This window comes from Saimiri boliviensis, chromosome 3, assembly GCF_048565385.1.
Source record: "Saimiri boliviensis isolate mSaiBol1 chromosome 3, mSaiBol1.pri, whole genome shotgun sequence".
Lineage (NCBI taxonomy): Eukaryota > Metazoa > Chordata > Mammalia > Primates > Cebidae > Saimiri > Saimiri boliviensis.
This window is the reverse complement of record NC_133451.1, coordinates 116,935,341-116,957,816: the sequence shown is the minus strand read 5'-3', so window position 1 is coordinate 116,957,816 and position 22,476 is coordinate 116,935,341. Positions and strand designations below refer to the sequence as shown.

Sequence of the window (22,476 nt, the reverse complement as noted above, 5' to 3'; positions counted from 1 at the left end):
AATAAAAAGGAGCCATAGATTTAATTGGGAGAGGCAGGCTTTCTCATTTTTAAGTAGAGAAGGCCATGGGTTTTAATGACACCACCCAGTGATATTCCAAAACACGAGGTGAGTCTGGGACTCATTGCCATGTACGAGCAATTAGAAGGGGGACCTTTTCAAGGAACTATAAGCAGCACCAGAGATGCAGAGAGAAAATCCAGAAGATTCTGGTAAGGCGGGATCCAAGGAATGAATAATCTTCACACCATAGCTGGGCCCAGCGCCTTCACCGAGTTTGGTTTTAATTTGTATCATGAACATCCAGTTTATGTCTACAACTTAGTGATTTCTCTATTCTAGAGAAGTTTCAGCAAGTGCATTTTCCTTTCAGGTGGCTTTCCTGTAGAGAGAAGACCTTTTCTTTTCTTTTTTTTGAGTCGAAGTCTTGCTCTGTCGCCCAGGCTGGAGTGCAGTGGTGTGATCTCGGCTCCCTGCAACCTCTGCCTCCTAGGTTCAAGCAACTCTCCTGCCTCAGCCTCCCAAGTATTGGGACTACAGGTGCCCACCACCATGTCCAGCTAATTTTTGTATTTTTTTTTTTAAGTAGAGAAGGGGTTTCACCATGTTGGCCAGGCGGGTCTTGAACTCCTGACCTGTTGATCTGCTCACCTTGGCCTCCCAAAGTGCTGGGATTACAGGCATGAGCCACAGCGCCTGGCCTGACCTTCCCCTTAACCACAACCACCTGGCTGGGACTTAAAACCTAAAGTGTTCATTTCTTCCCAGTGTCATCAGAAAACTGGGAAAGACACAGGGCGGAAGTCATAATTTTCCTCCACTCTAAAATGTTTCTGTCTTCTCTTTAAGAGAAGTCTGAGCCTATTATCCTAGAAGATGAACAATATTTTCCATATCATTTCAATGTGGACCCTATAAAGTACTTAGTCATTAGTTATTAACCTCATTTTTCATCTCTAGTTAAAGGATTTTTTTTAAAAAGAAAACACCACAAACATGACTATATATGGAACCCAGTCCTCTCTGAACTTAACTGACATGTCTAGTACAGAACACACACATTTTATTTGTTGGGAAACAGCCACGGATCCCAGCAGCAGAGCAGGTGGGAAAGCTCAGGGAGAAGGCCGAGGCGTCTGTGACAGATTAAACGCTAGCTGAGTGCTTCACTTCAGACCTTGGGATTGACTCAACCAAGGCCAGGCATGCAGCCATCCAAACCCAGAACTCCCTGTACTGCTCCCCAGGGTCTCCGTGCACTCCATTCTCATTTGAAATGTTTTTATAGCAATGATAAACAGACTCCAGATTTTTTTTAAAAAGCCCTGAAACGCATGGTCTCTGTTACTGATGAATGGGTTCAGATGTGTTACTATTACAAATACGCATCCTGGTGCTTGATTGTTCTCCAGTGCCATGAAAAACACGTGCAGGTGCATCCAGAGAGAAGCTGAGGCCAGCTACCCCAGCAAGTGAAATACCACTGATGAAACACCAGGTCTTTCTGATCTTCCGAGGCACATCTAGGCAGAAATTTCTAGAATCTGGACAACACCACCATCAGGCTGTGATGAGGGAAACGGACTCCAAATTTCAGCCACGTCTTCCACAGCACTGCGTGACGTCACCTTAGTCCCCAGGAAGAATGGGAGTTCAGTCTAAATAGAGCTGCTGGCTTTTCAGGAGCTTAACCCATTGCACGAATATTGAACAGAGGTTGTGAGAGGCTGTAGGGTCTGCAAACCTTGGCAAACGTGCATTCTTAAGAGGCAACAAGAAGCAGTCAAAGAACTGGGAAGTGGCGAAAAGGTGCAGCCTCAGGTTTGAGTCCTGCCCTGCCGCTCTCCAGGAAGCCCTTATCTTCTCCCTCTCTGTGTCCTGGGATAATCACATGTGTTTTACAAGACTGTCTTAAGAATGAGAAGTAACTAGCATCTCAAATGCCTGGCACAAAGCCTGACACTTCACAGCGGCTCTTCTCATCAAATTCACTTTCACAGAACCAGAACCAGATGATGGATCCACAAGGAAAGGTGTGCTAAGAAGCAATGCGCCCTCACTCAACTTGAAATCCCACTGGAAGGCAATCCAGTCAGGATGGAAATGCAGGGGCAAGCTGCTCGGATGGGAAGACATGAAAATTCCCCCACCCTAACACACACACACTCTCACTCTCACTCACTCTCTCTCTCTCTCTCTCACACACACACACACACACACACACACACACGTACCTTCTTTCTTTACAACCCAGCAAAAGCACTCGTACTGGAATGGCAGCCACACGGCAACAGAAGCTGATGCCCAAAGGAGGCCCTAGTTTGCTGCTCGCCCACAATGTCTCAGTTCACGTTTCCAGCATACTAATGATTCCCTCAATTGTTGCTAGTTAATTCAAAACAAACATTGGGAAAACTCAGTGAGATTTCAGAGGGGAATACCAAATGAACTCGAGCTGAACCATCACATCAGCCCAAGGAGTGTGACGACGTGGGAGTGAAACAATATCGGCTCCGGCCAGCACCGAGGGCAGACACAAAGCATGGAATTCAGTGTAGCCAATTCCCCAGAAGAGATTTCATGAGGGCCAGGTCCTCCAAAGCATCAAAATTGCATGGGATCTTCCCAAAGGGAAAGTCATACACAATGTGTGGAATATTTGGGGGCACTGGCCGGCTGGCTGCCTGGCCCTCTGATCTGCACAACCAGACCAGCAAGTATACGCAAGTACATCAATAGCAAGGTGAAGCTGAGGGAGATGAAACTGCTCACACTGCACAACATGGCCACTGGCCAGAAGGTGCTTCCTGGTAGGACTATTGTTGAAGGAACATATAGAAGGAAGAGTCAGCTTCCCCTGTCCAACAAATCTCAGAAGCAAACCTGTTTCTCACAATCAGGAGCCAGTAACCACCTCCTTGGTGCCCAGCTCTGGGATGGCAGTTGTGGCTGGTTCCAAAGAACATGCAGCCGCTGCCCTGGAGGAGCCTAGTGTCTGATCGGGAATTAAAAAAAAAAAAATAGCCCTTGTGAAAAAGGCATGTTTGCAAGAGTGTGCGCTTCCCAAACCCACATTCATGCCTCGTTCTTTTGTTTAAGCTCAGCGCCTCTCACTGCTAAGCGACTGGCTAAATTGGACAATGGCCAAGTTCAGACTTTAGTGCTATGTTGCCTAGATATAACAACTAAGCAAGAGAAAGTCTGATGTAGCTACAGATGGTCAGTCTTCCCAGGAAGTGGGGAAAGAGGGTGAGATGTGACAGAGACAGGAGAACATTCCAGAAAGGAAGAGCAGCACATATAAAGACACAGCATAAGAAAGTCTAATCCTATGTGTTGACTGGAATTACTGTTTCTTCAGGTGTGGTCCACAGACCACCCACAGTGGATTTTGGCCTCAGCAACTGAATTCAAATCTCTTGAGCGTGGAGCCCAGGAATTTGCATTTCTAATAACCACCGATGCTCTTTCAATGCACAGAACATTGAGCTGGCTAAGGGAACCCAAGGTGTAAACAGATATATACTCTTCCCTTAAAGACAGGAAGAAAGGAAAAGAGGCAGGGAGGGGAAAGGAGGAAGGAAGAAAAAAAGAAAGTTTTAAAATGTCAAAATATCAAAAAGTCGGGAAGAGGAACCAGAGCCCCCAGCCGGCCTCTGCCATGACTGTTGTGTGATGTGAGGACGAACCTGAACGGCACCCACGGCAGGTGTCACGGGTGATGAAAGCCCTTCCAAGCCCTTCAGTAGCAGAGTTTTGCTCTATCCCAGGCCAATGAAGCACTAGCGTAGGTCCCCGACCCAAAGAGTGACAGTGTCCCCATCTGGAGTAAGTCTGCGAGGCAGAATGCACCAGAAAGACTGTTGGCAAGGAAGCAATCTCAGAACACTTGCCGCCATCAAGAGGTGAGGTCCCCAAGGGCCGGAAGCAGGCAGGGAGATGATGAATGAACACAGGACTAGACCATTTGTTTTTGTACGGCCAACACACCTCAATTTATGGGAACTCCAAACATTCGCAGAAGAGAAGGGGTCTGTCATCCCGAAGAGCTTCACTTCCACCGCTCAAAGCCCAGCCCTTGCTCCAACCCTACCCACCCTCTCTGTTTTCTCAGCATCTTCTCTGACTTCAGCAAACCTTCTAATCCTAATTTTTTTAAAGTCATTTCTCCTGATCTGCACTGCCTCAGCTGACCGTGCTGGGTCTCTCCTTCCCTTTTATGAACAAATTCGTTGGAAATGTTTTCCATATTCTCATCTCTACCCATTACCTTCAGATCACAGCAGGCGGCCTTGCCCTCATCATTCTGCTGATTCTGCCCTAAGATTTCAGTAACTTGAGAATGAGCAAATCTAACAAGCACCTATCATTACAGCTTTACCTCCACCTCTTTGTGGTATGTGCCTTCACTCTTTGAATTTCTCTCCTCATCTGTCTTCCATGCCTTCACTTTCACGGTTTTCTTTAAACTTTTTACAAGACAAAAATCATCTTCTCTGGTCCCTTTATTCTCTGCCCCTTAAATGCTGCTGTCCCTCGAGTTTCAATCACTGAATGTCTGTCTTCTCCCTTTGCATAGCTATTCTCCTTGGGCAATTTCATCTGGTGTCTGTCACTATTGCTGTGTAACAAATGATCCTCAAATTTAGAAGCTGAAAAACAACAATTTTATTATGCTCACAGATGATATGGGCCAGCAAATCAGAAAGGATACAGTGAGAATAACTCCTCTCTATCCCACCATGTCTGGAGCCTGAGATGAGAGGACTCAGAGACTGAGGAACGCAAGGGCTGGAGACTGTTATGAACTGAATGTTTGTGTCCTCCACCACAAAATGTGTATGTTGAAACCCTAATCCCCACCATGATGGTTTTAGGAGGTGAGGCCTTTGGGATGTAACTAGGTTTAGATAAGGTCACGAAGGTGAAGCTTCCCATGATGAGATTTGTGTCCCTAAAAGAAGAAATTAAATAGAGCTTCCTCACAAGGACACAGCAAGAAGGTGGCCATCTGCAAATGAGGGAGAGGGTCCTCACCCGGCACTGAATCTACCAGCACCTTGCTTGGACCTCGAAGACTCCAGAACTGTGAGAAATGAAAGCTTTTTGTTTAAGCCATCCAATCTATGGTATTTCACCATAGTATCCTGAACTGGCTAAGTAACACTGGAAAGAGGAATCTTTTCTCACATGTCTGGTGGCTGGTCTGAAGTAACCAATAATATGTGACCTCCTCATGCAACCTGGGCTTCCCCACAGTATGGCACCTCGGAGCTCTTACATGCAACACAGGCATCAGACACGAGTGTTACAATCAGCAAGGCAGCAGCTACATCACTTTTTCTAACCTAGCCTCAGAAGTCTCACCTCATTTCATTAGTAATAAGAGAGTCCTACATCTATGCAAGTTCAAGGAGAGAAGACATATCCTCCACTTCTTGAAGAATGTCAAAGGATTTGCAACCACTTCTTAAAAAATGTCAAACTATAGCCAGATTCTACTATAATTCCAAAATCTTCATCTCAAGCCCAGGTCCCTAGATTTATATCTCCAATTGCTTGTAATGATAATAGCAGATGATTATATGCACAAAGCATGTGCCAGGCACACCTCAGGTATCTTATTAACTCAGGTAAACTGTACAGTAACTCTGAGAGGCAAATACTATCATTATCACCATTTTAATGAAGACGGTAAATAACTTGCCTTAAGATCACATGGCAAATACAATGGTTCTAGAACATCAGCCAGGCAGTCTGGCTCCAAATCTTAGTATTTTAACCAGTACACTATATGGCACAGATATTCATTCTACAGGCCTCAAAATCAGCACAGCCAAAATGGTTCTCTAACCCACCACTCCCTAATTAAAACAATAATAGCTTGTCATATTTCTTACACATTTTCTCCTTGGTCGTAATTCCACCATTCATGTAAAACACGACACAGAAGTCTGGGAGCCATCTAAATCTCGCGACCACTCCCTATCCCCCAAGTGAGATTTGTCCCCAGATTGTGCCAATTATCCTCTAAGTGATTCCCATATCTGCCAACTCTACTCCGTCATCACTGCCCCAATCAAAACCCTACACTGAATTGTTGCAGTGAGTGTTCATGGGATGCCTGCATCATCTCCTTCAATTGTGATTCAGCCTCCTACCTTCCAGAACGATGCTTGTAAACGCAAATTTGATTATTATTCATGTCGCTTACAACCCTTCAAAGGCTCCCAATCATCAAAACCTTAGTGTAATATATGAAATCCTCTCTACTGACATGGCCACAGGCGACTGTGACCCTTGTCCCCCCTCTATCCAATAGGCTCAGCTCTATCATACCACATGACTTGCTATTTCCTAATGGGTCATCTGATTCTTGCCTCACTGTAACTGCACATCCTATACAGTTATTCTGCCTTGAATGTCCTCTTTCCTGTGTCCCAATTCCAGCCACGTGGAAAACTCTCTTACCCTTCAAGGTCTAACTCTGGTATTCCTTCCTCTGGAAACTTTCCTTGACACATCCCCAAGGACAGTTGATTACTTAATTCCCGTTAACACTCTCCACTGTGCCCCTGTTTCCTTTAGAAGGGGAAGAAGAAAAAGAAAAAAACAAATGAAAGAGTAATGCAAAAAGAACCTCTTCTTAGAACAGGACCCAAACCAAAAGCAGGATTTTCTAGGACCACTTAGGATGGGGCCAGTGCCCCTCCCTCAGAATACTCCCTTCCCAGCTATTCTCACCTCCACCTTGACAGGCACTTCTGAGCACGTTCCTGCTGGTCTCAGCGAAGAGTAGGATGTAGAAAAACTGCCCATTTCATGTCCCTGCTTTCCACACTCTCTGCAAAGCCTCAAGAACTCATCAAGCCTGGGTGACAAATTGAGATCCTGTCTCCAAAAAAAAACGGACACGTTGGACATTATATGGATATTGTATAGATGCTGGCTACATCTAAATGCCAAAATGACCAGTGAAAAGGCAAAGAAAAAAAATCAGCTGTTTAAATAAGCCAGCTCGTGAAGTCAGGTAAAAACAATTATTATAATTACGTGACACCAAATGAGTTGTCCGATTTTTTTTCTGAATGGACCTGTGTGTGTGTGTGCATGTGTATGTCTGTACCACGCAGAAAGAGCCAGCGACTGATAGAAGAAATGCGCTCTGCAGTGACACAGCCAGCCCAAAGAGGCAAAACCAACAGGAACACATGATGCTCAGCTCCCTGATGGTCCAGCGTAGATGGGGCCCTGGGGAATATCTAGAACTGGAAAACGCTTATCCCCTGGAACTGCTATGTAATCCACCACAGTGGGCAAAGGAATGCCCATGCTGCCTTTGGGATTTACACTCGCCCAGGCTGGTTCTCTTTGCTTACAGCTTTCTGTGTCTCCTTCTCCTTTTCTCTATCAGTCCTAAAACCGCTTCCCAACAGACTGCCCTCTTCAAACTCCGCTGCCGCTCTGTCCTCCCTGACGGATACGACCCTATTACATGGGGCATTAAGTTCAAGACCCTTATTCTTGAGTTTTTAAAGCATTTATTTCTCTTCCCTCATCCTTCCCCCTTCCTTTGGGAATCAGAACATCCTAACACATTAACACCAGAAATACTTGAGTCCACAGGGAGACTACCAGAGGATCCCGGTCAGACTCTCCTGCACTTTGGGAGGCCGAGGTGGGAGGATTGCTGGAACCCAGGAGTTCAAGACTAGCCTGGGCAACAAAGCGGAGACCCGATCTCTAAGAAAAATAAATTAAATTCAATAAAAATTTTAAAGGACGTTAAGTAATTTGGCCAAACCCTCAGAGGTAGTAAGTAAATATTAATGCACTGGAAATTGCTAAATAATTGTAATGATGACGCTCGTTTTAACGGAAAGCACGGAGGCCGTGGTCTGACTGCTTTCCCTTCCAACAAAGCGCGCCGCTGCGCTCCAAGCAGAAGATAAACAGGCGGACAGGTGTGACTTCGAGAGAGCCAGGGGCGCCGCAACCCGAAGCCCGGAGGTCGCCCCCAGCCGGCCCGGCTGCGGCTCCCGCAGGGCTGGCGCGGCCCTCGCTTCCAAAGTTGGAGCTCTCCGCGCGGGAGGGGGGGTGGGGCGGGGAGGACCACGGGGCGCTGACGTCACCCCCAGCGGGGATAAAGCGCCCCAGCCCGGGTCCGGGCCAGGACGCTGCCGGCGCAGAGCGGCTGCCCGCTCGGGGACACTCGGGGCCCGAAGTCGGGCGGGAGGAAGGCAGCATGCCCCAGACGGTGGTCCTCCCGGGCCCTGCGCCCTGGGGCTTCCGGCTCTCCGGGGGCATCGACTTCAACCAGCCTCTGGTCATCACCAGGGTAGGTGCCGGCATCCTCGCTTCCGCCTGGAGCTGGGGTCTCCGGCGTCCGGGGAGACGCGGGGGGCGCCCCAGGGCCGAGGGCGGTCGGGGCGCTGCTGGGTCCCGGGCTTGGGCGCGCAGCTCCGTCGAGCGGCTGCGGAGCGGCTCCGGGCTTTGACCAAGTCAGCTGCAAAGGTGTCCCGTCTGGGTCCGACTTTCCGAGGAGAGCCCCTGGGCTCGGGGAAGGCGGGGCTGCCGGGCTCCAGGACCCCCCCCAATGCCGTCCACACCCCACCTCCCTTCCGTGGAGAACCCCGGGTCCCGGGTGGGAGACACGCTCACTGGCGCCGCCCGCGTTCCCTGGAGCTGGCGCGTGTCTGAGCGTGTTCTAGTCCGGTTCCGCTTCAGCAGCGCGCTGCTTGCGGGCCACGACCTGCGTTAGCCGCACTGGAGCCGCTCGCTGCAGCCCCGGCAGGGGAAACGTTCCGAATATGGACTCCTGAGTTTCCAGGCATTTTGAACACATGTTTTCCAAAGCTGGGAGCTTGGCTCAGGAATCATCACCTCTAACTCCACCTACGGAGAAAACGTGGCGGGCAGTTTCGTTTACCCCATGCAAAGTAAACCACTCAGCCTAAAAACGGAAAATAATGCTTTAGTATCAAGGTCAAGTTTTACTCATTGTTCTCTATTGTCTAATGAGAAAACAAGGTAAAAATGAAACTCCAGGGTTTCTCTCCTGCCGTAAAATTAATTTGAAAGCATCATTTGGTCTAGTTGATTTTTCTCTAACACAAATGTTTTTCTTCATGGAAAATTAATGTATTATTTCAGTTATCACACATGAAGCATTTAATACCTAGAGGTATAAACTTTCAGAATGTTTGTTTCTGAATATTATACTTTGTTTTCTTGTATTCTTCTCATGTCATATTTTATAAATGTATACCTTATAATCTGATCTGCTCACACAAATTTTGAACAACTTAATACTTTTTAAAATTCTGTTTTATTTATATATGTCTATGAGATTTGGGTACCAACATCCTTTTAAAAATATGTTAAAACACGTATCATACAGACGCCTACAATGGAACGTTTCAAGCCTTGTTTTACATTTTTCAAAAACATAAACACATCTGACATGTGTTTTTATATGAAACATGAAAACTGTTCAACATACCCCCAAAACCGTTCCTAAGTAAGTTCAGCAGAAAATGCTTCAGTGACCTGGGCCAATTTCTATTATACATTTACCAAAGAAAACAATTTCCATTATATCTGCTAAGAAATATTTTTAGTTTCTGGAGTATAGTTTTTATTTAAATTGAATAAGCTTTTGAATTATAACACGGAGTAAATCATTTACGTTAAATTCTAACAAAATAATTTTGTTGCAAAAATCTTTTAAGGTATTTATAAACAAAACAGTTTGCTATTACAATATAACACAATATAATTAATCGTATGCTTGAAATTTTGAGTTGCTGACATTATAAATGTTGAAAGTAGTACTTACATTCTGGAGTTGGACTACAGTAAGCTATTGGTAAATATATTTGATATAATGACAGTTATTATGAGGAAAATCAATTCTGTCTGGAACTTTTAACTCATAACTAATTTGTGTCACTCATTTTGACATTTGGTTCAATAATGGTTTATGACCAAATACGATTATTTCACCTGATCATGCCTTTTCTCTTCATAATTTAATTCTAGGACAGCAGGTAAAACCAAATTTTTGCAACCCAAGCATCCCCAAAGCCAGGTAGATAGTAGATGCTTATTGAGAGAATATTTCTTTATTTATTCAATAAGAACTTTTATGCTTTAGTGAACACCTAATTAAGAATATTTTCACTGAAATGATAAAAATGCCAAAAATCATTTAGAAAAATAAAAGTATTACAGAAAAGTATTACAGAAAAATAACCATCAGTATTGTTGAATGGCGAATTATTGTACCACTGTTAACATTTTGACAGCATTTTGGAAGGTAGTGTGTGAGGCTGTGTGTTATTGTACTATTTGCTTGTCATTGATGGGAGCCTTTTATATGCACAAACTCACTGAAATCTCACAATACTCTTAGGAGGGTGGCAGTAGTGACATCCCTTTTCCAGACGAGGAGAATGAGGCTTCAAAAGGTTCATTAACCCGCCAGTGATCACAAGCAGTCGGGCAGGCTCTGATGCTGTCTGCCTGCCTCCAAAGCCTGCATTCTGAAGCCCACACATGAAAATGGACACTTGTTCTGACATTTCTAAAAAGATGTTTTGGACCATCCTATTCCTCACTGGCCTTATTGATTCCGTCTTCAAGATCTGTCACTTACCATTTTGTCAACCACTGTCTCTCCTCAAGATTTCCTAGCCCCGCACCTAGACCTTTGGTCCCTCCTCCAATTCACACAGCATATTCTTACCATCTCTGCAAAATGTCAAGCTGCTCCTTTCTCTGTCCTTCTTAAAAATCCTTCAGTGGCATCACTGGTTCGCAGAGTGTAAAATGCATGGCTTTAGCACATCATTCATGACTTTTCACCATCTGCTATCCCAAGTTGAGTTTCTGACTTCATTTCTTTCTTCTCCCTTCTTTTCCTCTCCCTTTCTTCCCCTTCCTCCACACGTAAAGCGTTCTGGACTACTCCCCAACACGTCTTTGCTCCCGATACTATTTTTCCCCAGGTTTCTTTCCCCCACACCACGCCACTGTCCTCTGTGCCTGTGGAAACCCATTCAAATGCCTCTCCCAAGCCTTCTTTCAGTAACAAACGCATCCATTTGATTACTGTAGCCTTCAGCCTCTATAACCTCTCCTTATGTCACACCTGTACCAGACGTTTCACTATGTCTGTATCAACCAGACTGCATGTTCCCCAAAGGCAGGAACTTTGTGATTTGGGGGCCATTCAGTGCTTCACACAGTATCTAGTAGATCTTATGTGTTGTAGACTAAATATAGACACACTGTGAATGATTGACTAGATTGTTCACTTTTTACATAACATTATTATAAATAGGCACAGAATATGTTCTCAAAAATATTTCACAAAAAGTTAAGTGAGAATTGTTTTATTGTTAGTTGATTTATCGTTTTGGTTGGTTGGTTTTTTCTGTTTTTTTGTTTTGTTTTGTTTTGTTTTCTTGAGGCAGAGTCTCACTCTGTCACCCAGGCTGGAGTACAGCGGCGCGATCTCATCTCACTACAACCTCCACCTCCTGGATTCAAGCAGTTCTCCTGCCTTGAGCCTTTCAAGCAGCTGGGAATACTATGCCTGCCACCACATCCAGCTCATTTTTGTATTTTTTTTTTAGTAGAAATGGGATTTCACCATGTTGGCCAGGCTGTTCTCAAACTCCTGACCTCAGATGATCCACCCGCCTCAACCTCCCAAAATGTTGGGATTACAGATGTGAGCCACCACACCCGGCCGATTTGTCATTTTTAAATAAGTTGTTAACGTACAAAGAATTAAAATACCAGTGTCTACACTTAAAGCCACAAAAAGTCCCATAAATGAGATGCGTTTAATCAAGTCCCCCATTAAATCAATTTTCACCCTCCTACAAGCATACCCTTCACTCTCCGCCTCACACTGTACAAATACAGACCACAGCAATACTCCTCGACAGTGGGGCTCCAACCGGAGTTTGTAGGAGAGCGACAAACAACTGTCTCCATCAATTGAAATTACATTCACAAAATTAGTACACAGGGTCCTCACCCCCGTAATTGTTTACAATCCAAATAATCAGCCAGATGAATCTTTGTATCATAAAAAAATCAAAAGTAAGGTAAATCAAACAGCAGACAGTCTCAAAAAAATTTAGCACCGGTTGTGATGAACACAATTTTTAGGAAAGCAGTTTCTAGCCAATAACTGTGATAGACCTTGTGCAATACGAAATTTAAGTTGTGGATGTTCAGTTTAGGGGAGGGAGTTGTTATTTCAAACACCATATATAACTGGACTAAGCATTTCCCAGAAGAATTTCAAGGTTCACTTCTTTAAGTGAGCATCCCCTCCCTCCCTCCCTCTCTCTCTCTTTTTACAAGAAGCTTCTAAAGAGTCTCTCTAGGTTTTTGGACCATCCAAAAGCTATATCTACTCTCCCACAGACAAGTTTCATATCATTTGCTTTGACAAGATTCCAATATGAAATATGGTAATTTCCTCTTATCCACAGGGGACACATTCCAAGACCCCCCAGTGGTTGCCTGAAACCTAGATTAGTACCAAACCCTATATATATGCTTTTTCCTATGCATGCGTACCTGTGATCAAGCTTAATTTATAACTTGGGCACAGCACTCTTCCGCTTTGGGGTCATTAGCAAGTAAAATAACGGTGGCTTGAGAGCAGTCACTGCAATACTGTGACAGCTGGTCTGATAACCCAGACTACAAAGTGATTGGCAGGTGAAGAGTACAGCGTAGACAATGTGGACACGCTGGACAAAGGGACAATTCATGGCCAGGCAGGACAGAGTAGACTTCATCACGCTGCTCAGCACAGCGTGCAACGTAACACTTAGGAATTCTTTATTTCTCAAATATTCCCACTACTATTTGCAGGCTGCAGCTGACCTCGGACAACTGAAACTGCAGAAAACGAAACCATAAATAAGGGGGGACCAGAGCACAGTGCAAGCTGCTTTTGTGTGCTTGATAGAAAATGGTCATCTACGTCTGCTGCCAGTGTGTCGTTTCTCACTAAATTTCTCTTTCCCCCTTCACTCCTCCCTCTTCCCTTCCTATCCAGAGCGCACCCAAGATCAAGATTCTTAAAACTGAGAATGCTATATGAACTTGGGTACCAATATAGAAAATGCTAGCATGTTTCTAATTTTTGCAGGCTTTAAGATAGAAAAGCATATGACTTTACATTTGAGATTTCATTTCATATAAACTATATTTGAAATTTAAACTTTTAGAAAGGACTGTTTGCCATCAAATGCAACTGTTTTTCAGGGCAAAACAAATGTAGTGGAAAGGTTGATATAAATAAAAACCTATTCAGTTTGTTCTAGAAAGACCATGACTGCATGGAAGCACTGCTCTATGTGTTTGTAACTCATATGTGCCACAAATATCTATTATGCGCAGAATGTCTCGTATGTAAAAGGCACTGTGGGGTTGTAACTGTGGCTTAGATGGGCTTCTAACCCCTGAGAAGCTTATATATCAGCAGAAGAGAAGGAAGATGTATATAAACTGCCATCACACAATCTGTCCAGAATTCCACAAGAAAAGCATAGCCAAAGAGCTAGGAGGTGTTGAAGGAAAGGCGACCCTCAGGAGAGGTGATGCCAGATGATGGAAGATTCTCAGCTGTAGAGCGAGGCAGAACCAGGTGGGAATTTCAGGTATTCCCAGGATGTGGGACCCTAGCCAAGTTTCTTATACTTTCTGAGCATCCATTTTCTCATTTTGAAAGAGATAACTGCTTTGTAAGATTGTCTTAAGAATTAAGTGAGATAATAGTTCTCAATACAGTGATGGTTCTCAGCCCTGGCAGCATATTAAAGCCACCTGTGTTGAGGGAATGTATTATCTTCCCGGGTCCACAGGGCGCGCAGTTTCAAGGGCAAGAACGTAACAGCAACGTGCCTTCTTCCTCCCCTCTCCGTCCCGGGGTTAGAAGTGTTTGTTTAAATTTTCGTGGGCACGGGAAAGTAAGGTCAATCACTCCAGCAGAAGCTTAAAGGAACTCCTTTCATAGCTCAAAGGGCTTGGAGGAGGAGGGAATTCCTCCCAGGATAAAAGTCCCTGTCCCCCACCTCCAGGTGGATTTCCCCCTCTGGGGTCCCCTTCCACTCAGTGTGGAGGCTCCTTTCCTTTCTGGGATTCCATACTTGGGTCCCCTTCCACTAGCTTCGTGGAAGCTGCTTTCTCTCTCCTGGATTCCATCTTTCTGGATTCCCTCTCTCAGTGTGAGAGGAGCTTTCCTTCCCTGATTTCCCCACTCTGGGAACCCTTCTCACTCAGTGTGAGAGCGGCCTTTCTTTCTCCCCACTCGGTGTGAGAGCTAGCTGCCTCTCTCTCCCCATTTCTCCTTTTTTCTCTTTCTCTCTGCCTAAATAAGTCACTTTCTGCAAAAACTCTCTGGGGTCCGATATTTACTTGCAAACGCACCGCACCCAGCATGGTCCCCTCTCCCATTCTTGGGTGAGTGAGGGACCAAGAGCCTGGAACCCACCAGGGAGCTAGTTGAGCGCTCCCCTGCACCCCAAAACCCAGCAACAGTATGACTTTTGAACATACCCATGCCTAGGTGCCTGCCGAGATTCCGCCGTAACTGGTGCGGAGTGCGGCTCTAGAACCCTCTTTGGCGGCCAGGTGCTGCAGGGCTGGAGACGCCGAGGCACGCGGAATTTATTTGCTAGGGGGTGGAACGTGATGAACAATGGGGTTTCTCATTATTTCCATCCATGCCTGCAGTGCAGAGCTTCAGAACGTACTTGTCTTGCTCCGTAATTATTTCAATCATTTTTATTAACATAAACATCCTATCAGGACCATATCTTGGACTTGCCTTATGTCTCCACATAAATAGGACATTAGAGATGCTTTATCTGTGTTTTCAGTTAGCTTTTTTTCCCAAGAGATCCAAGTAATCTAGGTTGATAAATAAGAATAACAGGAATCATCTGAGAGGCTTGTTAAAAACACAAATTTCCCGGCTCCTCCGCTAGAGAGTCTGTTCTTGATTCGGAGCAGCTGAGGTAGACCTGCAGCCTTAGCTTCAGTACGGACCCCAGGTGATTCTTAGAATCACACAAGTTTGGAAACATGCTGCTAAGTGATCCCCTGCAGTTACTGTGCCCAGTGATCTCTCTGGTACTTTTGATGTTTGAGACCCTAGTGAACCTAAATAATAAATAATCCACTGAAAAACTCTATGCCTCATTTTAGCTCTCTCATCTCCTGATTTGGGAGAACAGTAATAAACTGCATTCTAATGCAAAGTAATAATAAGGAAAGACTATAATTATGCAATAAAGTAAAATATAAAGTAATGCAGGGAAATAATAGATTTTTCATGATGAAATAGACCATTTAGCTTACTAAACTCAGGCCAATGTAGCAGTCATCTTCGGATCACTGGCCTATCTGAACTTGAAAACAAGGAAGAAGTAAAGGCATCACGTTTTCTCCTCTCTCATCCATCTCTCTACTTCCTTTTTTTCATCAACTCCCTCCTTAGAGGTCTCAGAACAGCAATAACCAGGCTGAATACAAAATGAGAAGTGGGTTCTGGCCATCACTGTGAACCACCTGTCCTAGCTGACTCCTGAAAGAGCTGGTAGCATAGCTGTACGGCTGCTTTCAGCTCAGCAGGAAGCTGCAGGTTACGTAGACACCTCTTCTCTGAAAGCCAGAGCCAGTTTTCCTTGTCCAGCCTGTCTTAGAGAGCTGTAATGGTCAAAGGTGTAAGAAGGAGCTTTGCAAATGCAACATTTTGTGTAAGTATGATATTATTTAATATTAATATTATTAGTCCATTTTAATAATATTCAGTATCTAAGATATTCAACTTGGATATCCAAGAGCTATTCATTATCTAAGTCCAATATCAGGGCATGGCTCTAGATATCAATAGCTATTGGACTTAGATAATGAACGTAGACATTGAAAAGCTACTGTTCAGATGTCTGTTTAAAATTAGTATAGACACTACAGAAACAAACTTCCACTTATCCTACCTCACACTCATCCTAACCAGAGCTTAAAAAAAAAAAAAAAGTTAGATGTTTCTAAATCAAATTGAGTATTACGTAACTTTAATCTATTTAGGTATATTGGAAAAACTAAGTCAACGCTCTAAAAGCAAATACATTGAGATACACTTTCTGTGTGTTTTTCGGGTTTTTTGTTGGTTTGTTTTGGTGAGGGGAGGAGGTCTACCTCTGTTGCCCAGGCTGGAGTGCAGTGGGGCAGTCACAGCTCATGGCAGTCTCAAACTCCTGGGCTCAAGCAGCCCTCCCACCTCAGTCTCCTGAGCAGCTGGGACTACAGGTGTGCACCACTATGCCTAGCTTTTTAAAAAAATATTTTTTGTAGAGGCAGGGTTTTGCTATTTTGCCCAGGCTGGCCTCAAACTCCTGGCCTCAAACAATCCTCCCACCTCAGCCTCCCAAAGCACTGGGATTATAGGCATAAGCCATCATGCGTGGCCTGTGTTTTAATTCAAAGAAAGTTATTCTAGTCTTAGACATTTGAAAATAGAAAATACTGATTTTAACAAATCATATCTAGAAAAAATTAAAACTTTAAGATGATTTTTATCCCCAAGTCACTTTGGGGATGGAAACTTTTGTTCTTCTAACAGTTCTGGGTCTGAGAATGTTTCTGAATGGAAAACAGCTATGAAATGCTTCCCAAAGGCTAAGAGGTAATAATCCCCAGTTTTCTTACCCAGCTTCTATTAACTGTTCCTACTGGAAAATCAGTGTGATAGCTACAGTGAGATTATCACAGAAATAAAGGGAGTTCAGTGAACATTGGAGTAATGAGACAAGATTCAGGACACATGAGAACTTATTATTTTAGCAATTTTATTTATTTAGATGAACTTGTGTGTTCCTTCAAACCACAATTAAATAGATTATTCTAAACAAAGTGAAATAGACTGGGTGGCTTATAAATAACAGAAATTTAGTTCTCATACTTCTGGAGACTGGAATTCCAAGGTCAGAATACCAGCATGGTTGGGTTCTGGTGGGGAACCTCTTCTGGGTTGCAGACAGCTCACTTATTGCTTCTTTCTTACTGGAGGAAAGAGAGCTGAGAGCTCTCTCTGAGGCCTTTTTAAATAAGGGCACTAATCCCATTCATGAGGGTTCCTCACTTCTGACCTCATTACTTCCCAAAAGTCCCTCCTTCAAATACCATCACATTATGGTTAGGATTTCAACATTTGAATTTTGGGGGAACATAAACATTCAGTCCATTGCATGCCTCTTAAGTGAATTTTAAGGATGATAAATAATCGGGATTGCTGTATTTGGATCAAAGGTAGTTTATACATTTGGATTAAAAGAGAGTAACAGATACAACGATATAAAATGTGGTAAGAAACAAAATTATTCAACATGATGAGAAAATAGACCTAACTCAACTGACCAACTAAGAGTTATCTTAAGTTAGATTTGCAGGGTTTTTTTGCCCAGTGAAACATTAAAAATGTTGCCAGGCTCAAATACAAATGTCAGGCACAAAACTCAAGAGATTGCAGGATGTTGGTTTTTAAATAGTGCCATGATTTCTTCCAGATTACACCAGGAAGCAAGGCGGCAGCTGCCAACCTGTGTCCTGGAGATGTCATCCTGGCTATTGACGGCTTTGGGACAGAGTCCATGACTCACGCTGATGCGCAGGACAGGATTAAAGCAGCAGCTCACCAGCTGTGTCTCAAAATTGACAGGTGCTCCTTAATTAATGGTGCTTACATCTGATCTGTTTTGCAGGAGAACCTGAACCAGAACTATAATTAGCTTCATCCTTCCAGCAAGGAGTGCCATAGACCTAGTATTTTGGCTGGCTTTTTTATATATCAGCTACTTAGTTCTTTACCAAAGTCAGTCAGTCTAGAAGTTGTTGACAAATCATTTCTCAAAAGGATTCTCTGGAATGTTAGAATAATAAAAGAGGCTAATAGAATTGTTTCCAGTGATCACGCAGTAAATTAACTATGAAAATAGAACACTGGCCACATAAACACTGAACAGCAGCACAACTAGCTGTATCACTGTTCTCAGTGTGGTAGAGAATGAAATGGAATGTAGAGATTCTCCTAAAAGAATCTCTTGGCTTGCCCAACTGTAATTATATTAAAAATTGGTTGCTAATATTCTGTCTGCCATTGGCTGTTTTGTACAGAATTCAGCCCAGAAGACTGTTACAGGTGTGAGAGTACATAGGCACGTGGGCATGTGAAATGCTGAGACATTTCTGACCCCACCCCCCAAAAAACTAAGAAATTGAGCCTGGTCTCTTGCCATCAGATCCCTGATCCGAAACTGAACCATGGTAATAATAATTTGTCATAGTGGTTGTTAGTATGCGTTTATGCTGTTATTATTGTACTCACAGTTTTCCCTGCTGTAGTACAGAAGGATCAGTCAATCCACCAATCTGCTGTTTCATGAGGCGAAATAGATTCTTTGACTCTCTATGCGTAACCTGTGTTCATGCCAAGCACACAGTCCCTTAGGAGCCACAAGGTCCCGGGCAGATGCATGAGAAGGGTTGGATGAAGCGCATTTCCTTGATGCAGGTAGCAAGTCCACCTGGCAGATCACTCACTGTCTTCTGCAGTGGCCTCAGTAGGACTGAAAAGAAGTAGGTCCAGGGAGCTTGCCTTGTGATCACCTGCAGATCATGCCTGCAGAGTCTCCCTCTCCTGTTTCCCACGTGCATTGCAGGCCTCCTTCCTCCAGAAACTGCACAGTGGACTCCAGGTCATTTTTATCTAGTCTAGAGTCCCCAAAAGGACATTAAAAATGTAAGACTTCAGCCAGGTGTGCGGGCTCACACCTGTAATCCTAGCACTTTGGGAGGCCAAAGTGGGTGGATCACTTGAGGTCAGGAGTTCAAGACCAGCCTGGCCACTGGTGAAACCCCAGCTCTCATAAAAATACAAAAATTAGCCAGGAATAGTGGTGGACGCCTATAATCCAAGCTACTCGAGAAGCTGAGCAAGAGAATCGCTTGAACTCGGGAGGAGGAGGTTGCAGTGAGCCAAGATTGCGCCACTGCACTCCAGCCTGGGCAACAGGAGACTCCATCTCAAAAAAAAAAAAAAAAGTAAGATTAATTATATGGGAAAGTAATAACAAGGAAAAAAATTTGTTTTTGCATAAGTTAGTGAGCGTTGCTAGTATTTTCACAAACATAGTGGAAAATTAAAGTGTTCTAAAACCGAAAGTACTCTTAGAATTTGAAGCTTACAACCTTTATTTTATTTTCAGGGCAGAAACTCGCTTATGGTCTCCACAAGTATCTGAAGAAGGGAAAGCCCATCCTTTCAAAATCAACTTAGAATCAGAACCCCAGGTATGAATTTTAGAGAAAATGATATGCATTGTATTTCCTTTTAAGTCACGGGGATGCCTTCCAAGGAAAGGGACAAATAGAAAGATTGGAACAAGCCACCTGATGAAGCCGTTGTCTGCCATTCCTCTCTGAGATTAATTTATCCATGTTTTCTTACATCAAGCAAAAGAAGGGTTCCTGTGTGAACAACTTGTTGAAAGACAAAATGTGCTCCCATCATAAAGAATTTGGCTAAATCTACAGAGTCCACGTACTATTTTTTCATTTCTTATGATGGACTTCTGTCAAATGACCACAAGGTCATCTAAGGAGTTTAAGTTGTTAAAACAAAGCAAGGCAAAAATAGAGTCGATCATTTGAAACAGGTGTCTCCAATCTAATCGTTATGTGAATTTCCATCCTTGGAGGTCTTCACCCAGATCTCATTTTACATACTTTTTTAATTCTCATTTCTGAGATTCTATAATTAAATTTACTCTAAGAAAAAAGTGTTGCCTAATGTGATCATGGTCATGGTGATATTCTGCTAGTACAGCTGAATTATAAAAGATAAATTATTTTCCCAGGAGGCAACTGTAATAAACTAATCTAATTATCTGATGCTTATCTAGGTCTACTTTCAAAAGTTCCAAAAAAACCTGAAATTAAACAAATCTTGATTTCGAGGTACTGAGAAATCTAATTAAGAAAAGTATTTTATGACCTCTACATAGAAGCTCTAAACATTTAGGGATACAGATATATAAATTGACTATCCCTTTTGACACACATGTTCCTACTAAACGGATTAGATATTCCCAGCATGTCGTTTTTCTACATAACTAAGGGAACTGAAAACATATTTGTAATTTACGTTTGGCAGTATTTCCCCTTTCAAGAAAACTCCTGAATTTGTCCTTCAAGTTTTCCACTTGTCTCCATAAGCCTCAGATTTCTTTTGTGGGGCGGGGTGGGGGAAGGTGCTCAATAACATCAGTACATTTATCTCCTAGGGTTTCTCAAAGATTAGAATAAAATAATACAAGCAAAGAACTTGGCACATGGAGATGTTCATAGAAATACTCAACTAAGTGGTAGCTCTCCTTACTATCAGTGTGTCACTCTCCTCCCAGGCTGTGATCAGAAAGTCTCCTGGCCTTTCTTGCTGAGGAGATAGTTGGCTGGCTACCTGATAGGACATCCTAGAGGCTAGGAATGCCTTCTTCGTTGCTATTACAAGGGTCATGACAAATGGATCAAAGCCTTATTTTCAATTGAAATATACTCTCTCCAGGAGAAGAAGCATCTTGACTAATATAATCCTTAGAGGAAATGAGTTAATTAGATTTTTGTCCTAGCGTTCTGACTAAAGGGAAGGTGGACTCTGAATCTAAAATCCACTAAAAGGAAAAGTAGGAGAAAACAGGCCCCAAAAGGAGTGAGCAGGACAGAGAATATTCATGAGGCAGGAACCTTAAGGCTGCTGTCTTCCCTCTGAGTCCCCCCAGCTCAATAAATAGCTGATAAAAAGGAAGTGGAGAGCCTAAACATGAGCCATGCGTTTTCCGTCATTGCCGGGACCGATCCTGGGAGCCAGTTCTCAGAATAGTGTTCTGCCACCACTCCCAGCTGCTGCATGGAAAGTAATCTTGAAAGCTGAGTGGGGCCAGGCGCATTGGCTCACACCTACAATCCTTTGGGAGGCAGAGGCAGAAAGATTGCTTAAGCCCAGAGGTTTGAGACCAGCCTAGGCAACATGCTGAGACCCCATTTCTACAAATTTTAAAAATTAGCTAGGGCACAGTGATACACACCTGTAAGTCCCAGCTGTTCAGGAGGCTGAGGTGGGAGGAGTGCCTGAGCCCAGAAGGTCAAGGCTGCAGTGAGCTGATTGCACCACTGCACTCCAGCTCGGATGACACAGCGAGACCCTGTCTCAAACAAGGAAAGAAAGAAAAAGAAAGTTGAGTGGGATACTTAGGTCAGGCAGCCTTTCTGCTCTTTGGGGTGAGTGAAAGATAAAGACAAAATAGATGGCACAGACAGTAAATATAATGAGAAGGGGTCTGAAGGCTGATGGTGACTCCCCCTGAGATACTAGGTGAGCTGGTGAATAACAACACCTCTAGTCAACATTTTCTTTGCTAGAAGAAAAGACTGGAAGGAGAAAAACAGAAAGTTCTTGAGGTAGAGTTCTCACTTGTATCTAGCCCTTTGCAGAACTGCCCAAGCTGACCCGGCTTCCTCCCATCCTCACCAATTTATTACCATTTATCTCATGTGTTGGAAGCAACACATGAGAAAAAGAGACTATCTGGAAAGTTAGAGCTCATATACGTGCATCTGTGGACCACTCAGCCTCTTTTCATCACCTGGACCAGCCGGACGGGACTCCGCATTTCCTTTCCCCACACAGCACACATCCAATATTGTACCGCACCCTTTGCAAATTATTTTTTCCATGAAGAATTTCTCCTAATTTTTAAACCCAGTATCATTAATATAAGATGTAAGAAATGAGGCCAGTTAGACAGATTTGTCCAAAGTACCAAACCCCCAGTGATGCTTAATCATGGTTACCTCCCTCACCCTGGCATGTAAGGTCATTCAGCAAGTATTTACTAAGCACAAAGTGAGTTTAGACCAGGACTGGAGTGTACACTTTGCTAACATCTCTCCAGAATTGCAGTTTAAGGGTAATTCAAGTTGTAGCTCTAGAAGAGGCTTCTTTGCAAGTCTATGAGTATTGATTTATTTGACTATGGTTATTCTATGGATGGAATATTAAGGCATAATCCTAATTTTAAATACTCTGACCTCTTATCAATCATGTGTTACCCTATGTGTCCTACATTTAGGAGTTAGAAAATATGAATAGTTATGATACTAAAAATGAGAAAAAAAGGAGATAATTTTTTTTTTAAGGTTGAGACAAGGTTAAGGGCTGGAGCAGCCAGTCAGATGGAGCCTTTAAGCATTCCATTAGTTTGCGTCATGACTGATTCTTACTGACACTCTCTCCCAGAGGCCAGTATCTGAAATGCTCCAAGACAAGAATAATTTCGGTTCTACTAGTGAACCGAAGCATTTCTATTCCTTCTGAGACTCTCAGGC

The 22,476-nt window shown here is 43.6% G+C and overlaps 1 protein-coding gene across 3 annotated transcripts in view; it reads left to right on the top strand.

Annotated features, from left to right (window-relative positions):
* Positions 1-8,161: 8,161 nt before the first annotated feature.
* The window catches only part of PDLIM3 (PDZ and LIM domain 3), a 32,465-nt gene continuing 18,150 nt past the window's right edge, over positions 8,162-22,476 (top strand). For all 3 annotated transcript variants that reach the window (XM_003933829.2, XM_003933828.2, XM_003933827.3), the window contains exons 1-3: positions 8,162-8,338; positions 17,601-17,752; positions 19,299-19,383. In XM_003933829.2, coding sequence (XP_003933878.1) covers positions 8,246-8,338; positions 17,601-17,752; positions 19,299-19,383 — 330 coding nt within the window. In that variant the 5' untranslated portion in view covers positions 8,162-8,245. The remainder of the gene's footprint in view (positions 8,339-17,600; positions 17,753-19,298; positions 19,384-22,476) is intronic.